This window comes from Grampus griseus (assembly GCF_964374135.1).
Source record: "Grampus griseus genome assembly, chromosome: 15".
Lineage (NCBI taxonomy): Eukaryota > Metazoa > Chordata > Mammalia > Artiodactyla > Delphinidae > Grampus > Grampus griseus.
This window is the reverse complement of record NC_139009.1, coordinates 86198700-86216393: the sequence shown is the minus strand read 5'-3', so window position 1 is coordinate 86216393 and position 17694 is coordinate 86198700. Positions and strand designations below refer to the sequence as shown.

The 17694-nt window shown below is 51.0% G+C and overlaps 2 protein-coding genes across 2 annotated transcripts in view; both read right to left on the bottom strand.

Moving 5' to 3' along the window:
- GPR45 (G protein-coupled receptor 45) overlaps positions 1 to 17694 on the bottom strand; it is an 84326-nt gene that overhangs the window by 62863 nt on the left and 3769 nt on the right. The gene's annotated exons all lie outside the window — the stretch shown is intronic.
- The window catches only part of MRPS9 (mitochondrial ribosomal protein S9), a 41203-nt gene continuing 38356 nt past the window's right edge, over positions 14848 to 17694 (bottom strand). Inside the window, exons 10-11 of the mRNA XM_082672014.1 lie at positions 17276 to 17445; positions 14848 to 15543 (exon numbers count right to left, since the gene is read on the bottom strand). Coding sequence (XP_082528140.1) covers positions 15452 to 15543; positions 17276 to 17445 — 262 coding nt within the window. The 3' untranslated portion in view covers positions 14848 to 15451. The remainder of the gene's footprint in view (positions 15544 to 17275; positions 17446 to 17694) is intronic.

The following is a 17694-nucleotide window of genomic DNA, read 5'->3' as shown; positions in this document are numbered from 1 at the left end:
CCTGGTCCGGGAAGGTCCCACAGGCCGCGGAGCAGCTAAGCCGTTGTGCCACAACTACTGAGCCCGTGAGCCACAACTACTGAGCCGGTGCACCTAGAGACCGTACTCTGCAACAAGAGAAGCCACCGCAATGAGAAGCCCGCGCACCGCAATGAAGAGTGCCCCCACTTGCCACAACTAGAGAAAGCCTGCATGCAGTGACAAAGACCCAATACATCCAAAGATAAATAAAATAAATTTATTTAAAAATTTAATAATAATAATAATAAAGAATGGATGGATGGATGGAGGGATGGAGGAATGGATGGAGTGATGGATGGAGGATTGGATGGATGGATGGAGGGATGGATGGACAGATGGATATACAAATGATTGAATGAACTAATGAAAAAGTTTGTCCTGTGTGGCCATAAGGTGCAAATGGGATCCGCATTGACCTGGGAGCTCCCTGGTTCTTAGGGCCTGTCTGTGGCCTCCGCATGGCAGCATCTAGCCTCAATCCCAACTTAGGACTTGCTTTTTCATGAACACTGTGATTGCCAAAGTGTAATGTCAGGAACACAGAGCTGGGAGGCGGGAAACCTTATGTTGGCTGCAACACCAACCTGTGCGCTCTCAGGTACACTGGGGACCTGTTTCCCCATCTGTCAATGAGAGGGTTCAACTAGAGTAATTTCGAATATTTAACAAGTCTATGTTGTGATTTGTCCAAGTGAAAGTCCACTGGCAAGACCAGAAGGTCAGGAAGTGGGCATGAATCAAGACACTGGAGCACCCGGCAGAGGCTGAGTGTGGTCCAAGCTCCTGGCCCAAGAGACGGCCGCAGTGCTACGTAGCTGCGGCTCAGGGAGAGGCAGGAGATGAGGCCAGAGAAGAAGAGCTGAGACGGAGCCTCAAGAGCTTGCGGCACCGACTGTGATGCTGCAACTCTGCAGGCAACGGGGAGACACTGAGGGCTTTTACTGATTTATTTTGATTGTGGTACATACAATTCTACCCTTCTGCTCATTTTTACATGCACAGCTCAGTGGCATTGAGGACATTCACATTGCTATGCAACCATCCCCACCATCCGTCTCCAGAACTTTCTCATCTTCCCAACCTGAAACTCCGTCCGTTAAACACTCACTCCCCCTCCCCCGGTCCCTGGCCTCCCACACCTACTTTGGTCCCTATGGATTTGATGACTCCAGGGCCTCAGAGCATTTGTCTCTTTGTGACAGGCTTATTTCACTGAGCATAACATCTGTCAGGTGCACATATGTGTGTCATGTGTCAGATTTCCTTCCTTTTAGAGGCTAAACTCCATTGCAGGTATGGATGGCATTTTGCCTATCCATTCATCTGTCGACGGACACTTGGGCTGTGACCACCTTCTAGCTACTGAGAATAGTGCTGCTACGAATGTGGGTGTTCTCAATCTGTCTGAACGGAAGGGTTCTGAGTAGGTTACTGGTTGGACCAGAGTTTTCCTTTGGAAAGGTCTCCCTGGTGGTGCAGAGACGACGATGATGATGACAGCGGTGACATTTAATGGGTGCTTTCTATGCGCCAGGTACCGTCCCAAGTACTGGACGTGCACTCACTCACGTAACCCTCATTCCACCCTCACACCTGCTCCTGCGAGGAAGGTGCTCTGTCTCACCGTACATGTGGGCAAGTGGAGAGAAGTTGAAAACTCTGTCCAAAGTTATGCAGATAGCAAGAGACAGAGTCTGTAACTGAACCCGGGAAGCCTGCCTGCTCACACCGAACCCAGCACCACTCGGGATGTGCGGGGAGGGGAGGGCTGCAGGATGGCGGCCCTTTGCGGGGCGTTTGGAATTATCCAGGCAGGAGCTGACAAGGGCTGTGAACTCAGGGAGCAGAGAAGGATGGTCGAGAGGGGAGAGATTTGAGAGTCTCGGGGTGCGACGGACAAGCTCCCCGTGAGTGAGTGACCATGGATGTGAGGAAGGGGAAAGGGGCTGAAGTGGTGGACAGCTTTTGAACTTGACTGCATACTGGAGAGAGGTGTCATCACTAAGAGAACACGCGTAAACCTGAAGGGAGGGCAGGGGACAATGGACAATAATTCTCTTCGGTACCTGCTGAATCTGAGATGTTATGGGGCATTCAGATAGAGGCAGTTATATTAGAGACACACTCAAAGGGAAGACCTCGTTGGGGGCACAGACTGGGCACTTGTTAGCGTGGGGAGGGTTAGAATCTTAGAAGCAGATGGGCTTGTTCATGGGTTGTGTGTCTAGAATAAAAGGGAGAGACTGAAACCCAGGGACTGGGGAGCCTCAAAGCCGGGTAGAGGGCACACTTGGGTTTGTAAATTTTAGAACCGACACGACAGCACAGAGAGAGGGGGTGAGGCACCATTGCGTTGCCCCGTGAGCCATCTGTTCTATTCGGGGGACGCCAAAGGTTAGGAGCTGGGTCAACAAAGAGGAGAGAGAGGACACTTACAGAGAAGCGTCAGAAGGGTAGGAGGATGTGGGATCCAAGGCGGTGAGAAAGTTTCCAGAGGGATGGGGTCCAGTGCCTCACAGAGACCAAATGAAAGGGGCCTGAAAGATGTCCCTGACTTCTGCAGTTAACATTACTGGTGACCTTGGCAAGAGCCGATCGGTCAATGTGGTGGAACCGCCCTGGGCTGGGCCTGGCGGAGTGGAGTGGATGTGGGGTACGGAAAGGTGTGGACAGGCGCCGGGATGAGGGGGAGAGGGCAGGGGCTGCTGAGGGGCCCTGGGGACAGCAGGCACATCCCCACCGAGGAAAGGAACTGTGCAGACATCCCAGGCCTGGGAGGCCGGAGGACGAGGTGACCAGACAAGACTCACCCCCAGCAGAGGGGGCCACCTGAGAACAGACAGGGGCAGTAGGAACGGCTGGGCATCCACTGGGCAGAGACCCTGGAAAAGCTGGAGCTCTTGAAAAGGGAATGCTCGGTGCTGATCTTGGCCGTGGGGCTGGCACACGCGTCCCGGAAACGGCAGAGGCTCTACGGAGTCACTGGCTACCAGTATAAAGTCAGTTCGTGCCACTGACTTGATAAAGTTAGTTCTGGGAATTGACCCTAAGGACAAATGAAAGAAAAAGCAGGTATGCTGGTCGTACAGTATTTACGGTATTATTTTTTAAAAGCTCACGTGGCTAACGGTATGGAAACTAGTTAAGTAAATTGGGAAACATATGCTCGATGGATGGAATATTCTGAGGTCATTAAAATGATGATTCTGAAGCTCAAAGTGGTCATATGATAGTAAATGGAAATCAGTTTTGAAATGGTATGTATGTTCTAATTACCATGATGTAAAGTGTGCTTTCACGTGAAAATATACATAACAGAATTCCTAAAAACGCTACTAGCCGTTGGTTGTGGATAATGGTAAGATTACGGGTGGGTTGTTTTCTTTCTGCATTTGGTAAACTCACTTTGAATGCTACAGCGCTAGTTAGAACAACAGAAAAGCAGCCTTGAATCTTCTTAGTTATCAGCCTATGGAAAAGAGAACACAGCTGAATATTTCCCCTCCATCCTCTGACGGTACGGAGGTCTACGAAGATGGAGTTGGGACGTCCCCGGTGGCGCAGTGGTTGAGAATCCGCCTGCCAATGGAGGGGACACGGGTTTGATCCCTGGTCCAGGACGATCCCACATGCCGCGGAGCAACTAAGCCCGTGAGCCACAACTACTGAGCCTGCGCTCTAGAGCCCGCGAGACACAATTACGGAGCCCGCGTGCCACAACTACTGAAGCCTGCGCACCTAGAGCCCATGCTCCACAACAAGAGAAGCCCCCGCAATCAGAAGCCCGTGCACTGCAACTAGAGAGAGCCCGGGCACAGCAATGAAGACCCAACGCAGCCAAAAATAAATAAATTTATAAAAAAGAAAAGAAAAGAAGGTGGAGTTTATGTGACGCAGCGATTCCACTGGAAGCCTTGCGCTCCACGGCGTGGAGGGTGAGTGTTTACGACCAGGGTGGGCCCCCTGGTCCCGCGGCAGCCTGGGTCACCCCGCAGGCCACAGCGCACCTGGATGCTGTTGACAGGAACGTGCTGGCTAAACTCAGCCTGCGTGTCCTGCCAGGGTGGGGAAGGCGGGGAAGGGGAGAGAGGGCCGTCCTGGCCAAGCCCGTAGCCAGCACGCGGCCCACACAGTGCCTGCGCCACCGGGCAGGTCCCTGGGGCCACCCACACGCTCTCATCCACTCCCACCCCCGGCACCTCAGTCTCAGGATGGAACGCCCCGTCCCAAACGCGTTGGTTTTGCTTCTCAGTCTCTTAATAGTGGTCTTCCACTATTTTGAGTTAAATTCTCTCCACTTTTTTCCTTTTTTTGTAAACTAGCATTTAGAGAGTTTATTAATACTCAAAACACTGATGTAAATGTATGTTTTGAAATAGCAACTCGCAGTCAAAGGGGAGCCAGTCTATCCCAGGGGCAGCGGCTGGAGGAGGAAGCAGGGGTGTCCGGCCTCCTGTCTGCAGGAATCTTCCTTCCCTCCCTGCAAGACACTGCTGCCAAATCCTGTGACTCGGCTTCTGGTCTTTTCCAGCAATCCACCTTTCATAAGAGGACTCAAGTTGTCCTCATCACAAGAAGAATAATTTTCCTGGTAACTATGCATGGTGACAGATGTGAACCAGACTTACTATGGTGACCATTCTGCAATATACAGGCAGACCTCGAGATACTGTGGGTTCGGTTCCAGACCACCGCAGTGCAGCGAATATTGCAGTAAAGCGAGTCACACAAAATTTTTGGTTTTCCAGTGCATACAGAAGTTATGTTTATGCTATACTTTACTAAGTGTAGCATTATGTCTAATAAATGCACATGCCTTAATTAGAAAATACTGTATTGCTAAAAATCGCTAACCATCACCTGAGCCTTCAGCGAGCCTGATCGTTTTGCTGCTGGAGGGTCTGGCCTCGGTGCTGATGGCTGCTGACTGGTCTGGGGGGTGGCAGCAGTAAGTCTGCCACATCGACTGACGACTCTTCCTTTCCTGAATGATTTCTCTGCAGCCTTCAATGCTGTTTGATAGCATCTTCCCCTCAGTAGAACTTCTTTCAAAATTGGAGTCAATCCTCTCAAACCCTGCTGCTGCCTCATCAACTGAGTTTATGGAATATTCTAAATCCTTTATTGTCACTTCAACAATCTTCACAGCATCTTCATCAGGAGTAGATTCCAACTCAGGAAACCACTTTCTCTGTTCATCCGTACGAAGCAACCCCTCATCCGTTAGTTTTCTCATGAGATGGCAGCAATTCAGTCACATCTGCAGGCTCCACTTCTAATTCTAGTTCTCTTGCTGTTTCCACCACATGTGCAGTTACTTTCTTCACTGAGGTCTCGAACCCCTCAAAGTCATCCATGAGGGTTGGAATCAACTTCTTCCAAACTCCTGCTAATGTTGATATTTTGACCTCTTCCCATGAATCAGGAACGTTCTTAATGGCGTCTGGAATGATGAATCCTTTCCAGAAGGTTTTCAGTTGACTTGGCCAGATGCATCAGAGGAATCCCTGTCTGTGGCATCTACAGGCTTATAAATGTACTTCTTAAATGGTAAGACTCGAAAGTTAAAATTCCTCCCTGAGTAATTCATGGGCTGCAGAACGGATGCTGTGTTAGCAGCCATGAAAACAACATTAATCTCATTTTCCACGTCCATCAGAGCTCTGGGGTGACCAGGTGCGTTGTCAGCGAGCAGTAGTATTTTGAAGGGAACCTTTTTTTCCTGAGCAGTAGTTCTCAACAGCAGGCTTAAAGTATCCAGTAAAGCATGTTGTAAACAGATGTGTTGTCATGTTCCACTTACAGAGCACAGGCATAATTCTTAAAGGCCCGAGGATGTTCAGAATGGTGAGTGAGCACTGGCTTCAACTTAAGGTCACCAGCTGCACTAGCCGCTAACAAGACAGTCAGCCTGTCCTTCGAGGCTCTGAATTCAGGAACTGAGCTCTCTTCTTTAGCTATGCAAGTCCTAGACGGCATCCTTTTCCAGTAGAAGGCTGTTTCACCTACACTTAGCATCTGTTGCTTACTGTAGCCACCTTTATTAGTTACTCAGCTGGATCTTCTGGATAACTTGCTGCAGCTTCTACATCAGCACTTGCTGCTTCCCCTTGCACTTTTTATTTTTTATTATTTTTTAAGATCTTTTGGCCTCGCTGCGTGGCATGTGGGATCTTATTTCCCCGACCAGGAATCAAACCGCGCCCCCTGAACCGGAAGCGTGGAGTCGTAACCACTGGGCCGCCAGGGAAGTCCCCACCTTGTACTTTTATGTTACGGAGGCGGCTTCCTTCCTTAAACCTCATGAACTAATACCTGCTCGCTTCAAACTTCTCTTCTGCAGCTTCTTCACCTCTCCCAGCCTTCACAGAGTTAAAGAGTTAGGGCCTTGCTCTGGAGTAGGCTTTGGCTTAAGGGACTCTTGTGACTGTTAGGATTTTCTATCCAGACACTACAACTTTCGCCACGTCAGCAATAGCACTGTTTGCTTTCTTATGTCTGTGCGTGTTCACTGGGGCAGCACTTTTAATTTCCTTCAAGGACTTTTCCTCTGCATACACAACTTGGCTAACCGTCTGGCACAAGAACCCTAGCTTTCAGCCTGCCTTGGCTTCCGACATGCCTTCTTCATTAAACTTCATCATTTCAAGTTTTTGATTTAAAGTGAGAGATGCGTGAACCTCCTCTCACCTGAACACTAGAAGCCACGGTAGGGTATTAATTGGCCGAATTTCAATACTGTTGTGTGTCAGGGAGCAGGGAGGCCCGGGCAGAGGGAGAGAGACGGGGAACAGCTGGTCGGTGGACAGTCAGAACACACACACATTTATCCATTAAATTCACCATCTTACATGGGTGTGACTCGTGGGCCCCCCAAACAATTACAATATAGTAACGTCAAAGATCACTAATCACAGATCACCCTAACAAATATGGTAATAATGAAAAAGTTTGAAATATTGCGACAATTACTAAAATGTGACAGAAATACACAGAGAGGAAATGCTTTGGGAAAAGGGCACCAACAGCCTTGCTCCATGCAGCGTTGCCACAAACCTTCAATTTGTATACATATATAAAAATGCAATATCTGGGAAGCACAATAAAAGGAGGTGGGCCTGTGTACAAATACCAAATCATTATGTTGTGCACCTGAAATTAATAAAATAAAAGGGAATCAACTTCATAAGTAAGATCATTATAAATTCAAATGTAAGCATGTGAAACATAAATCAGAATTTAGAGATTCCTCTGCAACAGACAGATTTAGAAATATAATTAGTACGCCTGATGCTTCCAAGGGGCATTACAGCGTACAGGAATCACCTGGATGAAATTAGGGAAGAGGGCGGGAATCTCACCCCCTTCGCCTTTTCTGCACCGAGTAGCCTATTCGGTTGTAAACTACTCCACCTGGTGGTTAAACCAGGGTACTAGTCGCTAGAAATCTGGACACTTCAAGGCGAAATTCACTATTTTCTGTTATAAAAGTTATGAATGAGCTTTAAAAAGTTCAAACCACACATGAAAGAAGAAAGTAAAAAATAATCAATAATTTCACTGCATAAAGATATCTGGACACAAACAGATTTTATAAGTCAAATACGGGCATAAAGATATCTAGACACAAATACATTTTATAAGTCAAACACAGGCATGTAATACATGAATATTCTTTGATAGAAGAGAAATAGTTACCACTTGCTTTTTTCACTTCAAATGAATCAACGTCTCAACACAATTCAGGAATGAGAGCTAGTCCGTATCTGATCACGTTAGCATGAATAAAAACTCGGAATCCTTTCACCCAGCAATTAGGGTAACCTCTGTGGACCTCTGTTAAGGGGTGTGTGTGTCAGAGGTTGCACACCAATGGGACCCTGAGTCCGGCCCCTGACCCCTGGGGCCCGTGGTCTCTCACTGTCCAGCACGCGCACGTGGCCTCCCTGGGGAAGCCTCTGGCTGGTGACAGCTGGACGGAAAGAGCCCTAAGCTCCTCTCTGCTGCCCCTTCCGGAGGACACTTCACACCTGGAGCAGGGTTTCCCTGTGTGTGATCCCCGGACCGGCTGCAGCCGCATCGCCTGGAACTAGCTGGACATGCAAACTCAGCTAGAAATGCCTGCTCTAGGCCTCCTGCCGAAACTCGGGGGGGGGGGGGGGCGGGGGCGGGCCCGGAACGTGTCTTAAGTCCTCCAGACGACTCTGACGCCTGTCTGAGAACCACGATCTAGAACACTGATGAAACATCCCCTTCTTTCTTATTCACTTGTCTCTCACCTCATTATTAACCTTCAAAATGTTCCCTCCACACGGGATTGGGTTACTACGCTTCAGCTGACCGCCATAGGGGTTACACCATTCACTGGCCTGGTAGTTACGGGTCACCCTGACAAAGTAACGGGATGGGATGACACACACTTCACATACATCACGAGGGACTTGATCTTGGACTTAAGCTTTCAAAACCCAGGGTCTGAGCCCTCTCTCCAGCTCTGCTTCTTGCACTCTGGTCCCAGCCATCAGCTACGTCACCTGACTCGGTGCACTGCCTCCTGCCTGAATTCCCTGCTCCACCCGAGGCCCCCTGAACACGAGGATGGTCGGATGCACACACAGGGCGCGCCAGCCTCCGCTCAGAACGTGCAGTGATTCCCGTCTGCTGCCAGGGAAACCATGGCCTTCCAGCCCTCCCCGTCACCCCGCCCGGCTCTGCCCTGTCCTCTCACTATCCTCCTCCCTCTGCTCCGCCCACACCTGCCAGCTCCCGGGGTTTGGCATTAGGCCAGCCCCTCGACCGGGGCCCTCCGGTGCCAAGTGTAAGATGCTTACTCCTTGCTGCCTTCACGGCTCCCTGCAACAGCTGCCCCCCCCCCCGCTGTGCCAGTCCCAACCCCCCTTCCCTGCTCCAGGGCACCCTCCACCACGCGCAAGGCCAGCCACGTAACACTTCATCGTCTCCCCAGCCGGCATGCAAGCTTTTGTTTCTGGTCCCTAAACCTCCTCAGCCCTCACCGTGGGGCTGCGTCTATCAGCATCTGTTGGGTAAATGGAAGAGCGCAGGGCTCTGCGAGGGACCCCGCGCCTTCGCTCTGGAAGGCGTCAGGCCGCTTTGCGCCCGGGAGCTAGGCTGGAAGTGCTACCAAGGCCCCAGGCAGGGCACATCCTGAAACCCAGCCGGCTCCAGGCAGCCACGCCCAGTCCAGCGGTCCAGGAGAGAGGTGCACAGAGTAACGTGTGTGGGAAAATAAACTTTCATTTTTTGGTTTAGAATTCGCACATCCCAGAATATGTTTCCCCAAATAAGCAAGTCTTCGCAGGCAGAGCCATTAGACGGTGTAAAATTGCCCCAACGAGCCTTCCCTCGGGCACTGGCTACAGAAACGTCCTAAGGGAAGGCTGTCCCCTGAGCTCCATCGGGGATTCAGTGCGCAGATCTCTTCCAGAAGCCCTGCCTCCTGACTGGCTCGGGGACCTCTGAGTTCCTGCGCCAGCCTCATCTCCGACAATAACCTATGCTCACACCTATTATTACTTTCTTTCTTTCGGCTGTGCCACGCGGCACGTGGGATCTTAGTTCCCCAACCAACCAGGGATCCATGCCCCCTGCATTGGAAGTGCAGTCCTAACCACTGGGCCGCCAGGGAAGTCCCCTGCATTACTTTTCTATGGCTGCTGTAACCAACCACAAGCATAATGGCTGAAAACAGCACGAATTTACTGCCTTACAGTTCCGTGGGTTAGAGGTCCAACCCCGAGGGCTTACCTCACTGGGTTAAAACCAGGGTACGGGCAGGCAGCATTCCTTTCTGGCGGCCCGCAGCGCCTTAACATTAAGGCTAGGGTTCACTCGCCTGATTAGACTAAAAGTATAGACTATTCAATGTTCAAATTTTTTAATTTTTCTAATTTAAAGGAAACAGATTTCCTACACCACAAGCAAGTTATTGTTACTCTATTTATTGAGCTCTGAAGTTAAGTAAATCATTGAAGAATATTCTGAAAGACTTGGTACTACGATGAAATGAGTAGTAACAGCCACACACTAGATGTTTTAGAAATACCCATCCATTCCCTCCGAGCCACTCCTGTCTGTCACCTCTCGAACTGCCCTGTCATGCACTCTGCCCAGCAGCACATCTCAATTCTCATCTGTGTGACCCACGAGTGGGTTCCACTCTGTGGGGACAGCTAAGTTTGTAACTTAAAGATCCGCTTTGGAGTTTGGGTGGCTTATTGTAGGTCTCCAGATTCTCCCTGCAAACCCTCTGAGATCCAAAGTGATTTCTCCCAACATGCCGGGGAGTCTCTGAGGCAGTATGTGGACATGAGGGCAAGATGACGGTGGTGGGCTGGCCCCTTGCCCTATGGACCCCGCAGATCCCAATGCAGGGGGTGGACAGGGAGAGGAGGGGCAGGGAGGGCAGGAGGGTGGTTGGCAGGGGAGACCTCAGAGGGCGATGCCGCACAGGCAGTCAGAAACGCCCATCCCATCCCACACGATGATACTAGAGCTTATGTTTAGGAAGCCTATATATAAAGACCAAAACGAGCCCACTATGCTCTTTAAACAAGTAATTTCAAGGTAGGAACAAGAAACCCAGAAACTAAAATTGAGATGACCATAAAGTTTTGAATTCGTCCCATCCTTGTCATGAACTGAATGGGCATTCTCAACGAGGCGCTGTGGAGACCCTCAGGCCAGGAACGGACTTCCGGGGTTCCGTGAACCCCTCAGCATTACAGGATGGTACTCTTGTATACGCTGCCTTTCCAGGGCAAGGAGCCTTTGTTTTCACCTAATTCCATTGCTCCAACATGGATGAGAATTTTTACATAGTTTACATTCGCATCATCTTGAAAGAGAACCAGCGCTGATGATGTATGGGAGGCCCTCTAGCTTGAGCGGTATTCGTGTGCAGAGATGTTTCTAGAGAGCCTCCAGCACCCGGGTGTCAGGCTGCAGCTGGCTGACGCTCCTGTCACCACCCGTGGGCAGCCGGCTGGGGAGAAGAGAAGCCAGGTCCAGGAGGGCCCTTGGAAGAGGGAACGTCCACAGGAGTTCCAGCCAGGCCGGCTGAGGCCAGCCCGTCTCAGGGATGCAGGGATGCCCACGGCGCAGCTCAGACCGTCACGCAGCTGGCACTGCCTTCCTGTCACTTCTTCCCTCAGGAAGACAAGGCCCCGGGGGATGTGCAGGGGGGCGGCTACCAAGAGTAACTGGGGCGCAATCTCTGAATGCTGCCCGCCGGGCAGGGCCCACGTCCTCCTCGAGACAGTTTTGACGTTTTTGGTCGACGCTGGCAACGGAGAGTCACCAGGACCTGCTGTCTCAGAAACTGCCAGGTGTCTCACCCCAGTTCTGAGTGGTCCGCGGAGCCCTGGAAAGCAGGGATCCTGCCCCCACCTTTCAGACCAGAGGGCGGAGGCTCGGTGTGGGTGGAGGGCGGTGGTCTCCAGAGCACGTGTCACCCCAGGCCTCGCAGAAGCTCCCGGCCGACCTGCCAGGTGAGGTCCCGTCCTCAGCTCCGTGTCATTACTGCTGTCAACACTTCTCAGCAGGACCTAATTGCCTTCTAATTGTTTTCCCTGTGTTTGTTGTTTTTCTAATTAGAGACGCAAATTCTAAGCTTTGAGGACAAAAACTCTGTTGACTACTTTTTGTAACCCCCTTCCTGGGGGAACCAGAGGAGCCAGCAGTAAAGACGCCAGGGACTGGTGGAAGAATCCGGACGTGCAAGGCAGATGAGCAGGCAGAGCCCACCTCCCGAGCTATCGGAACGTCTGAGCGAGGGGTCGGTAGTGGCGTCCTTCCCCCAGGGGGAATGCTGACTCCCGAACCTGGCGTGAGGGGGCGCTGGGCACAGACAGCAGAATCCTCCCGCTGCCTCTGTTGCGGGGAGAAACACGCACAGACCCGCACCGCCCGCGAGCTCGGGCTGGGGAGGAACAGACGGCAGGTAGGAAAGGGTGCTGGGGACAGTGGCCGGGCCGCTCACGGGCACCAGGCAGCGGAGGGGCGGCGCGGCTGGGGGGCTCTGCAGGCAGGGCTGAGCCTGGGGAGGCGGGTGGAGGCCAGCGTTCCTTAGCGGTGAGGGGCCCCGACAGCTGCGGCGGCGACCACTCTGCACAGCTCTGCAGCGACCCAGGCCTGACCCTGGGGCACAAGTCCCACCTTCAGGGACGGGACCTGCTGTCTGCTAGGACTGCCCCTGCGCCCGCTCCACCACTGCTGCCGTGGGAGCTGCCCTTGGTCCGAAGTGGCCCCAGCTCCCTAGTCTGTCGGAAGAACCCCGAGAAGTGAGAGGCCAGGTTGGGAGCCGAGCGCCCGGGAGACCTGGGACACGGCCCCCATCCTGCAGGATGTCCGCCCAGGCCAGAAATCCTGAGAGGCTCCCAATAAGTCCCCCTTTTCAGTGTAAAGACAGCCCAGGTCTGGGGTTCTTGCCACCTGCCACCGACAGGTCCTCACATAGCCAAACACAACCACCTACCGATGTGCAGTGTCCAGCTCCCTTTCCTTTATCTGCAAATCGCCGTGAAACACGCCTCTCCTCTACCACCCTCCCCTCACTTCAAGGCAATACAAAATTCAGTGTAATAGTGGGGGACCCCGAGCGGGAACAGGGACGACGGTGTCCTCGGCGGAGAAGTCTACAGGGTTCGAATGCCATCAGGAGAGTTTGTGTGAACCTTGCATTCTCGACTTGGAGAGAAGGACCTCACACCGTGAGGCTGGCTCCCCCGCGGAGGTTTCAATCATTTTTAAGAGAAGTACCATCAAGTCTTGGGAAAATGAAAAAGGAATAAATTTGGAGTTCTCGTGAACAGTTTTCATAGAAGATCCAAAAGTGGTCCTCACTTTTGTTAAAGCTAAAGTAGCAGTGATTTCATGAAAAGTAACAGGAATTTACCACTTTATTAAAGGGGTCTCCTCCCATCCGTTAAAGAAAATTTCCTAGAAGGAACCTGTCTGGTTTGTATTTATAACTTGTTAAATAAATGTCTGATGAATAAAAATTGAGTAAGAAAAAGCACTAACACAGCAAGACTAGGACCCCGTATTCTGCTACTGCAGGAACAGTGCCTGAAAGGCTGAGGCCCTGCGTAAAACCCAGGTTTTATCAGGATCAGGTAGAGGAGGCCAACAGGCCAGCAAGTGACTGCCTGAAAGGCACGCGGCAGGCACGTGGTTTACTGTGGCCAGGGACCCGCTAACCCTGGGAGGGGCCCTCCCTCCAGGCAGCAAGGCCCCAAGACGTCTGGAAACACATGGTTAAAGCAGGCCTTCACTCCAAAAATCATGGCCTTTAAATACCTTCTGATTCTAATGAAATACCTAATTCTACCTTATGGTTCCTTTTTTGAAATATATATTATAAATGTTATTATTTAGTTTAAAAAGCTAATGGCCTGTGCTGAAGGAAGGAATACACTGATATGACTTGAATTGTTTTTTCCCCACATTTTGCACCTCTATAGTAATTTATATTTTCCGAGAAATGACAGAAAAAAATTCTGACAATATTTTGCTCAGTGTTGAAGCTCAGCAGTTTTTATAGCTTAGTGCTCAAAGATTACTTTCAGTTTTCAGTAATGCGTTCCTGGTGTCTTAACCAAAGGCTTACAATAAGAAGAACATCTTCTGTAGCCCACAAAGTTGGTCACCAAAGAAGGTGGCAGTATTTCCGTGAGATGATGATGATTTTTATGGCCCCTTGACTGTTAATTTGGAGGAATGGGTCACAGGCTTCCTGGTAGAGGCGCTTGACATCAACACTCGTGCAAACACAAGGTGCTGGCCCTCCCTTACAAACACTGAGAGCTCCTCGCGGCTGCCGCCTCCCGTGGTGTGAGTGCTGAGCATCTGTGTCAGTGGGGCTGCTGGATCGAGTGTAGCCTGGACGCCTTAACAGATAATGGAAACACTCGGTCTACAGCACTCAGCTACCCCACGTACAGCATCGTGTTTCTGTTTCTTCTGAGGAGTCAAGGTAGTGAACTGTCATTCATTTTCAAGGAAACTGCCTGCTTACACCATGACCCCCACTCCTTCCCTTGTCCAACTGAGATCCTGTGCACTTGGGTTTAAGCAAATGACAGTGGTTAAGGAGGGGTTTCTTGAGGAAAATCACAACCCACACTGATAGGGGACCTGCTCTGGGCTCCGCGGCTCCTGTGGATTTTACTGAACCCTCTAACCCTGGGACAGGGGCTGCTGTGCTCCCCTCCTCACAAGCGACCACCCAGCTGTGAGGAGGTCAGCTGCCCGAGGTCACACATAAGCCCCGGAGACTGTTCTCGAGCTCCTACATCCCAACTCACGGTAGTCTTTCATTCACTTTTATCGTAAAATGGTTCATAATAAAAATCACACGTATCACATTCGAAAGGTACAGTAAAGTGGACACTCATGTAACCCTCCTCCTAGCCAGACAAAGATTATGACCAATACCCTTGACCCCTGCTCCCACCAGCTCAGGCCCAAGATCTCACCATGGTGTCTGCTTCGCCTGCTGGATCTAGGGCTGCACACAAAGGGCGGACTTATTGTCCTTAAACCCCCCCCCAAACCCTCCTCATGCCCGTGGTTCTCAGTATCATAGGGAGGGACCCCTCTGGGCATCTTGTGAGAGCAATGGAACTATGTAGCCCAGAAAAAGTGACGCATGTATAGAACCCTGGAACTACTTCAAGGTTTCACAGACACGCTAAAGCCAGATCCTCAGAACTAATTCATACTGTAACCGCAAGTCTGTACCCAGCTTGGAAGGTACTATGCTAAGTGAAATAAGCCAGAAAGAGAAAGGCAAACTCAGGCGTGGTATCACTTATACGTAGAATCTTTAAAAAAAAAAAAAAGTCACACTCAGAAACAGAGAGCGGAACGGTGGTTGCCGGGGGCTTGGAGGGGGGGCTGGCCTGTTGTCCTCCGCAGAGGCTCAGCTGGGCTCCTGACAAAGACGCTCCAGGGGCTTCACTCTTCTCAACAAGGACTCTCAGCCCTCAGTTTTGGAAGATACGGTGTAACAACTGCTCTCTGGGAAAACGAGTGAGTCCAAGTCCGTCCTGTCATTAAGTCAGCAGCGCGGCTCTGCTGGGTCAGATGTGTGGGGCTGGGCCTTTCCGTCCGCAAAAGGCAGTCTCTTGATTGGATTTTGCTGAATGCTCCTTTCAGGTCGAATGTGCCAAGATTCTGAGTTATGCTTCTAAAGCTCTCTTCTGAAAAAGTTTTAAAAGTAAAGCAGCAGAACAAAGCTAAACAGTTTTAAATAATGATTTTGAGAAGGTAACCTTTACGACATTGCATTTAGCATAAATCAGCTCCCAACTCCAACGTGTGACGGTGCTGCTTCACCCGGCCAGCGCCTGCCTCCTGCGCGTCCACCACGTGCCAGGTGCACAGGCCCCCTCCTTTCCCCCCCAGACACTCAGCGCTTCTTCCAGGTGAACTTCCTGCGGGCTCCCTCCTGGCCCGGCTTCTTCCGCTCTCTGACACGGGGATCGGCAGTAAGCAGTCCCGCTGCAGCATAAAAAGAGACGCCTTTATGAACCATGGAAATCGCAGGAAGGCAGGAGAAGCGCCTGAACCGGCAGCTCCTGCCGTCAGAGGAAGAGCGCCCAGGCCCACAAGCAGTTCCCAGCCTCGTGTACAACTCAGGACAGCAGTGCGCTTTCACTCTCCTAAGCTATCTTCCCAGCTTCCGAGACAAACACCAGGTACATTGCTTGAGTCTGCTTTTCTTCTCCTATGAGAGATACGACTCCCTTTTGGTTTTTAAACTTGTTCAACTTAAGACAAAGCTGCTCTGCTGTGCCAGTTGCTACTCACTGCCAGGGAACTTGCCCGGCACACTTACTATTACAGATGTGAAAGTTTTAAGAGGGAGAAAAGCAAAACTTCCTGGGTGGCGAAGTGTGTGGAAGTATACAGACACCACACAGTAACAGTGCCCGTGAATATACCGACACATAGCATATGACTTATCAAACATACCTGAGAAAAGAAACTTATTTTTCTAATTTGTGTGATAATAATATTTCTTGGTACTTTGTTTCAGAATCTAAAAAAGGTTTTAGAGCTGTGTTCTCAGCACAAGGCGTTGGTTCCAGAAGAGTAAAGTCAGTTTAGACTGGAAGCTCCCGGTCTCCCACCACCAGGAGTAATTACAGCTTCTGAGCAATAAACGAGTCACTCTCAGCGTACGGCCCCGATGGGAGTGCCCAGTGGTGGCCCGTGTGGGGTGTTGGTAACGACCACAAGAACACCAGCGACGAGAAAACTCTTTAACTGTTTATAAACACGTAAACAGAGCGGAGTTTGTCTTTGTCACCTGCCAGCACTAGCGCTTCTCGTCACTGCATGCGAGGCTTCTGCCCTTTGTTAAGGTACTTTCAACGGCCACACGGCACAGGCAAAGTTCACATTCTACGCCTGTCATGTACCCACAGCTCTCGCATTTACTTGTACTTAGGGGGTGTGGGATAACACAACGTTTTGTGCGGAAGGCAAACGAGACCTGTCTACATTCTAGTTTAAGTGATAAGTAATGATGCTTTACTACTTTTCAATATGCACAGAAACTCAAAACTAGCAGAATTGTTAAGTGAGGTCCTATCAAATGATTTTAATGACTAGATATGAGTCCTACAAAATGGTGAACTGTTTATAAGCAAATGGATTTTTAGAGGTTTAAAAAAATTAACTTGCCTAAGCTACGGGTGGCCCTATCTGCAGCGTGGGATCAGAACCCCAGCGGCGCAGTGGGAGGGCAGGGGCAGGGCCCACGTCACTTGCCCAGAGGGGCTCCTGGACTCAGAGGCGCCGGGGGCCTTGCTGAGGCCACACAGCCGGTCGGCAGTGCCCACAGTGCTTTCCTCCTTCACAAATGGTGGGAAGACACTCCTCAGCTAGAGCTGCCCCGACTGACTGTGAAATGCGGACGCAGGGCCCTAACGAACATATTGATCGTAGAACCCTTCTCCCCCTGTGCAGAGACTCCGGAATTCACGGCTAGGTGACAGGGTCACACAGAGTGAGTAAGGGAAATGAAATTCGAACTAATATCACAGTGGAAAAGGAATCTCCAATAACTTTGGAGAGAAACACCTTAGGGGTTCCATCATTAAATCGAATAACGATTACAAATTTCTGTAATAAAACAAAAGCCACCGCTCACGTGCCCGACACAAAACGGAGTCGGATGCAGACTCGAGGGTCCCCCGTCCCCCCGCCCCCCGACCCGAACTCGCACCTTGGCGCATCCACTCGACCTCGTCCTCGGTGACAAAGCTGCACAAGGCTCTCGCCGTCGCCAAGCGGATGGCCCCCGCCTGCGCCGCCCGCCCGCCCCCCGACACCGTGCAGGTCACGTCGTATTCTCCAAGCCGGTCGAGGAAGTGGAAAGGGAACATCAGCTGTTCTCTAAGGCACAGCACGAGAGGTGGAGTTAGGTTCACTGCGAAGATACACAACGTTACAGGCTGCTCACATTCTGGGCGTGTGTGAGACCCACACCAGATGCAGAAACGCTAGCGTCTCCGCCACTCAGATGCTGTGAGAGCAGGGTCAGGCCTCTTCTGCTCGGGCACAACAGCACACCCCAGCTGTGTGCTGACCCTGCTCGTCTCCCGAGAATTTTGTGAGGCTTGACCATAACCTCATAACGAAGTC